The following is a 6,683-nucleotide window of genomic DNA, read 5'->3' as shown; positions in this document are numbered from 1 at the left end:
ATAACCACAGGGCATATTTAATCATAGTCCCATTTGGAATCTTTTAAAGATTAAGGCCACAGGACAGTTAGGAAGGGGCCTGGCTTCTGGCTTTTCACTCCCTTATACTTACTACAAATCGTGGCTAGAGTTTCTACCACAACGTCCTGTACTAGAGAGCCCTCCTCTGGGACAGGGACTCAGGAGTTTGTCCGATTCCACCTTGAGGAGAGAGGGGAATCTTCAGGAAGTACCCACCTGTTCTCTGTGTGCCACCCAAATCAGAGGCACTACCGAACTTAGGGAAAATTAGAGTTTCTTAGTACCTGCCCTACCTACCCAAAACCCTCAGCTTTAAGTTTTCATGCAGCAAAATGTCTATTATTTTTACTGGAGTTGGTGATTGTCAGATGTGGAAGCTGGTCCAAAGCTAGCTAGCTGTGGCTAGCTGTAGTCCAACAGATAGTCTGCTGTTCTCTACAAAGGAGGGCCATTTTAGCAGGAAAAAACCCAAAACAACAACAATGACAACAACAAAACTTTCTTGGAATTTACCCAGGGAAGCCTGAAACTGTGCTACTGCGAACTTGAGATATTTCTATGGCCATGCATCAGTTTTTAGAGTATAACTACTGTCATACACATTTAAATAACAATGAAAAAATTTTTTGTAGTGTGACTTTTGCAGGAACGTTGTTCCTGCAACTGCTTGTTCTAAACCTTCTCATATCCAGCCTAAAAGTAAGTGAAAGCATCAGAGAAGATAAAATGAGGAGAAAGCACAAATAAAACTTCCAACTCCATTTCTAAAGGTTGAGGAAAATACCATACACCTGAAGCCACTGTTGCTTTTTGAGTCAGAGGCCATAACTGGGATGGTTCTTTTTGGTCAGATAATCTAATCTTCTCTGAGAAGGTCCCATTAAAACTATTCTGAAGGATCACTCCTGTGCCACATTTTTATTGGTAACTTCATTCACTGTCTACCACTCCACTCACTAGAAGAGCATTTTTGAAAGGATCTTATTTTCAAGCACAACTGCTATTTTCTGCAGAGGATTCTCTTCATCTTTTGTCATGACTCTTTTGTAACCCAAACCAACTTCAAATTTAAAACGACAGAAAACAAAAAGCCTTCTATGGAAAAGGGACATGATCTATGGCAAAAGTTTCTCTTTCTCTTCAATTGTGATAGCTTGGTTAACCGTCACACCACCAGAGAATTTAAAAAACTGACTCAAGAAGCAAGATAGGGAAGCCATTCACATAAAATCTCTAAAATCAAATTTGTTTTAAAATAAAATAGAAAACAGTTTTCCAGTGTGAGACAGCCCATTTAATCCTTATAGCAAGTTAATGATTAGGCAAGTATACCTGCTGCTGAATCCTTAAAATGGCTTCTATCCCCCCTCCCCCCCCAAAATTCCAAGAGCAACCATAACCACCCCCACCAAAGGCACTGAAACAAAAGACTGATCTGTTTATATAGTCACATGAAAAATAAACATCTTTATTTTTTTGCCTACTTTATTTCATTTTTTTCAAATAAAATTTAAATCTGTACAAAGTATACTGTTACAGTATATATTTTGTAAGAATCAATGCCTAAAAGAATCACAATACTTCAATAAGCAGTACAGCAGACCTCGCTAGTTTCAGCTTTGATATTGAACAAACTCAAGCCGGCTGATGCACAACACATTTGCTTGGTTTCCACATGGTGAGTTCCCAGCACTGAGATGGGAGAACATGACAGCAAGTATGGTTATATTACAGCCCGACACACTGAGCTTCTTCATGTGATAATAACTGCACATATTTAATACAGAATGCTCAAATTTACTTTTTAAATTGCATTTGCTTACTTCTTAGTTGGAAAAATTCAGCATTCTTAATGGGGTCCCCAAACAGTGCAAATTAATGATATTCTACTGTATAATTGGCACATCTCCAATAAGGATTAACTTGTAAACTCAAAGAATATTACAACTTTGTCTTAAATTTTAACTAACATACATCTGGTCCATTTAACCAAAATCATTTTGGAAAGATATTAAAGAACAATTCTATTTCTGAAAGGATATTGTTTTGACCATTCTTTAGAGAAGATAAATTTTTAAATTGTCGTTAAAATGTTTTACTATAAAAATTTTACAAACTCGATTAGAAATTTCAAGATTATGATTCACAGCAGACAAATACAAACTGTTTATATTCCAACAATACCTACTCTTAGACTTTCAAACAGAGCACATCCATGTCAGCTGTGTTAACTAAAATTTTGAACAGTGTACTAAATTTATAAGTGGTGCTGGGTCTAGCAAGTGTAAATACACAGTATATTTTAATGAAAAGAATTGTCTTCTTTATACTTTATTTGTTTTCCCATAAGGAAACAATGTTTACATTCTTTAATAAAGTTAATCTTACATCAGAATATAACTTAATACTGTCAGCAACAGGGACCACACACAGTAAATAAGAAGCACATTTAAAATAAGTCTGAATTCACATAGATTAACATTTGTTGGTTAATAAAATATCGACAGTATTACAATCTTACAATATTTACAGTAAGAAAAATCTAGAGTAATATATACCTTTCACAGCAGGATTCCTTTTTTTAATTATTATTTCTTCCAGTTTGGGATTGTGTATACACGAAAAGCTCAAATAAAGCAACTCTGCAATATAATCTTAAAATAATGGCTACTGGGGGAAATTCTATCACAACCATTGAAAATAATGGTGACTTTTCACGGAGTCTGTGGCATCTGAGAACCTAGTTAATTAACCAAAGACTTGCTCAAACTAGCCTCAGTTACCCAGATTAAAGCTGCAGAACTCCGGCCTTCCCTGACTGCTAAAAACCCAACAGATTTTCTCAACATGCTATAAGAAAAGAGGGAAAATAGGTTTCAGTTCACACCTCATGGCTGGAAGCCTCCGGCCAGTGCACATTCCCCAACTTATGCTAAGAGGGCCAGCTTCATCCCTAAAACACCACAAGAGTTTACCTTCCAACTACAGGGCACTGTGACACCAAGCTCACTCATTCCTCAACTTTCCAGCATTAGGATAAGGCATGAACTTGGCCTATATAATACACACCAGCATCTTAGAGACTTGGGGTCGGGGCAAAGAAATATACTAGTGCAGTTTGCACTGAGATCAACAGGGAAAATGGGAAGCGATGCATGTTTCCGATTAGAATAGCAAGAAGACCCACATCCCTAAACTGGAATTTGGCCAGGGCATCAGAGTTAGCACCCCCTCTCTGAGTACCACAAGCAATTAGGATGTGTGCTCTGGGCCTCCTCCAAGAGAGAGCATCTACAGTAAGTAACACCATGTGGGACATTAGTTCAGTGATGACTCCCAAGAAAGCAGATACAAGTCTTAAAATCTGGGGCTGTCCACAGCACCTGAGGTCACTCATCAGAGCTGTGACCTGTCCCAACCCTGCTTACTTTAAGAGATCTGATGGGCACAGAGCACTCAGGGATACAGCTGCTGGCTACTTTGGACTCTAGATCTCACAGGTAATCAACAGGTATCTGGGATTGAATTAGCAGACTGTACCACAGCTCCTTAAACAGACACTGTCAGGTATGAAATCATGTCAAGCATGAATCTTCACTGTCAGGTCAGAAATCAAAGTGGGAGTCTTCCCACATCAGCCAAGGTTATTTTGTCAAAACCTTAGAGGAGTTGAACAGTTTTTCATGTTGCAAGTGATTAGTTTACTTATTTCAGTCAAGCTGGATTGGCAAACCAGACTGATTTATTTAGTTAGCTTTGTTTTTTTGATTCTTACGTATGTGTTAACCCAAAGCTGTTCTATTTGGGCTAAATACACTGACAGAGAAAATTCAAACAACAAAAGTTTTCAGCAAACTTCTGTGGCATTTTCTTTTTGGAAGTCAATGCAAGATCTAAAGGTATTTCTACCCAACAAAGTCTGTTTAAGTGTTTAATGTTATTTCCTTTTTGGTCCTATATAGAATGCTATGACTTCTATATAGGTCTGAATGCTGCTCCATGTAGATGCTTTCTGTATATCTAAAAATATATACTTTTCAGTAGTTCAATACATGGTTAATCTTCCCACAGAGGAAGATTTTTGTAATCACATGTTGCAAAGTAGAAAAACATCTCCTTTCTAAGAAAGGAAATACGTATACTTTCCTATTGTACACTTTTGAATAAGCCCAAAGGCATGCACCAAAAAATCATTATTAAAACTAATACATGCACTAAAATGGTATACAGTTAGACTTAAATAAGGTGCTGCTTTCTCAATTTTTAAATTTGAAGAAGATATTTTGTCGGTTGTTGACTCAAAGATCTCCCCTGCCCCCACCCCACTCCATGGCATCAAGAGAGAAAAATAAAAAGTAAGCATAAATCTTTAAACTATTCTTTACATGGGGGAAAGGACAGATATATCAACTATCTTATTTATAAACTGGATTCCCAGTTTTAAATAAAACCAATATTTACTGGTAAAAATTGTCAAAGCTAATACATCCAAACAAATGTTACTAGTAAATAATGTTCTACATAGAGAATAATTTACTTTGGTTTTATGCACCTTCTCAAAAATGATACCGGTGTCCCATACGTCACCAAACTGATGTGTTCCAGCAAAGTTGTAAGGCAAATCTTTTTCTTCCCTAGTGACGTCTTGTTTCCCAATACACAAAACTAAAATCTTTTGGTGAGAAAGGGGTTAAGATAATGGCTAACCCCTTGGCATCCTGAGCATTGTGGTTTATCAAACTCTACCCTGCTAGAAGCTGTCAGGCACCCTGACCCCTGCCTTGAACCAGGAGTGGCTCCCATGTCTAGAGATGCCCTGACTCCTTAAAAATAGCTCTCAGAACTTTGCTTCTTTTTTCCTTCTATCTGGATGTTATAATGTCTAACAAAGCTGGTTGGAATGTCACATTTTGCTAGTAGGGGCCATCATCTAACGATAATTCCAATCTGAAATGTTTTATGCCAATACTTAGTTCTTAATTTTATCAATTAATTGCATTAAAATTTTCTCTACAGAGTTTACTTAGAGATCCTTAACTTGGGTTTCAGAAGATGTGTGATGCCCCTGAGGTTGTATGCAAAATTATCTGTATATGTTGTATTTTCTTTCTGGGGAGAGGGTCCATCACTTTTGTCAGATTATCAAAGGTATCTGTGACCCCCAAAAGGGGTTATAGGGACTTAGAGGGATACCCGTAATTCATTTTATAACAGGATTGGGAAATGGGGGCAGAAAACTAAAAATGGCCTCAAAAAAGGGGGGGGCCAAATTGTTGATCTTTTCCCTTTATTCACATTTGGGAAATAAGTGCTTCAAACTAGGAAAAATAACTAAGCTGATTAAATTCCATTTAAAAATAATCAAAGCCACTTTCTAAAATTTTTTCATTATCCATATATGGTAAATTTAGTCTCCAAGAAAAGGTTTGGAGACTGAATTTTTCTCTTTTCCCAAAGGAAGTTCATAGATATAATGCTGATCATCATCCACATTTAACCCAAGACAACATAAAACCTAAGACAACTCTAATGATGTAAGCCTTTATGATTTTGAATAAAGGATTATCTAGAGTCAAATACACATTTGTCAACCTTCATTTCCCAAAATTGGTCCATATTTAGATAACTACCGGGCACAATTCCACTAGATAAACCTAAAAGCTGAACAACGGAAGTTTAACTTTCTACCTCAATTAAAAACAAAGCCACAAGTTTCCACAATAGAGTCCAGCCACAAACATTCACACTATGTCACAGAGAAGTTTCTCATTTCAAATACATCACTGAATTTTCAGCAGAATTTGCAAACTTAAGATCCAGAATGAATAGCAAAACATGCTGAGACGAGCATGTCAAGAATTAAAACACCAGCCCCGCCGCACCGCCCCCCCACCCCCCCCACCCATCCAGAAACACACTCAGGCATTCCAAAAATAAACCAGATCTGAAAAGAGGCCTCTCACTTGTTGGTTTTAAGTATGAAGTGCCTAAAAGGCTATGGGAAAGGGAATATAAAACGAAGTAATTAAATAACTTACAAAATATAATTTTAGCCAAAACACATTTCTGTTCTATTGACAAAACTGTCAATTTTTTTTTTTTTGCAATTCCGAACACTAACTGTGTCGCGCAATCTCACTAAGACAAAAAATATGTTCACAGGTACACTTTTTGTTCTCCTATTCTTTCTAGAGCACATCTTGAGGTTATAATAATGCCTCTAGTTAAAATAAAGTCTCTTATCCCCTGCCACCCTCCCCTCCTCAAAAAGTGAGTCAACCTTGAATTCCAAAAAGGAATATTCATTTAATATAATTATTTCGATACCAGTTATATCACATAGACCATGAGGAAACTCCATGAGTATTATGGAAAACTACATGAAAGAGGGAGCTGCCACTTGCCACCCACTTCACTTTCAGCTTTTAAAGCCAATACCCAGCTAGACTCAAATCTCATTGACTTCAGTGAAAACAAATCAACACTCCAAAATCAGGCCATTTCAGGCTGGAAACTGGATCTCAAAGACACCACTTCGTGTGTGTGTGTGTGTGTGTGTGTGTGTGTGTGTGTGTGTGTGTGTGTGTGTGTGTGTGTGTGTGTGTGTGTGTGTGTGTGTGTGTGTGTGTGTGTGTGTGTATATATATACATGTATATATATA

The 6,683-nt window shown here is 37.2% G+C and overlaps 1 protein-coding gene across 1 annotated transcript; it reads right to left on the bottom strand.

The window, feature by feature from the left end:
- Nucleotides 1-1,468: 1,468 nt before the first annotated feature.
- Nucleotides 1,469-5,321, bottom strand: IGIP (IgA inducing protein). The gene has a single exon (XM_060146308.1). It carries the CDS (start codon nucleotides 1,794-1,796, stop codon nucleotides 1,635-1,637), a length of 162 nt encoding a protein of 53 aa, XP_060002291.1. The 5' UTR covers nucleotides 1,797-5,321; the 3' UTR covers nucleotides 1,469-1,634.
- Nucleotides 5,322-6,683: the final 1,362 nt, after the last annotated feature.

The sequence above is a fragment of the Lagenorhynchus albirostris genome, chromosome 3, assembly GCF_949774975.1.
Source record: "Lagenorhynchus albirostris chromosome 3, mLagAlb1.1, whole genome shotgun sequence".
Classification (NCBI taxonomy): Eukaryota; Metazoa; Chordata; class Mammalia; order Artiodactyla; family Delphinidae; genus Lagenorhynchus; species Lagenorhynchus albirostris.
This window is presented reverse-complemented; position numbering and strand designations above follow the sequence as displayed.

What these genes read in the sequence shown, in the direction of transcription:
- IGIP (XM_060146308.1), bottom strand. Translation starts at nt 1,796, where the DNA reads ATGTGCAGTTATTATCACATGAAGAAGCTCAGTGTGTCGGGCTGTAAT.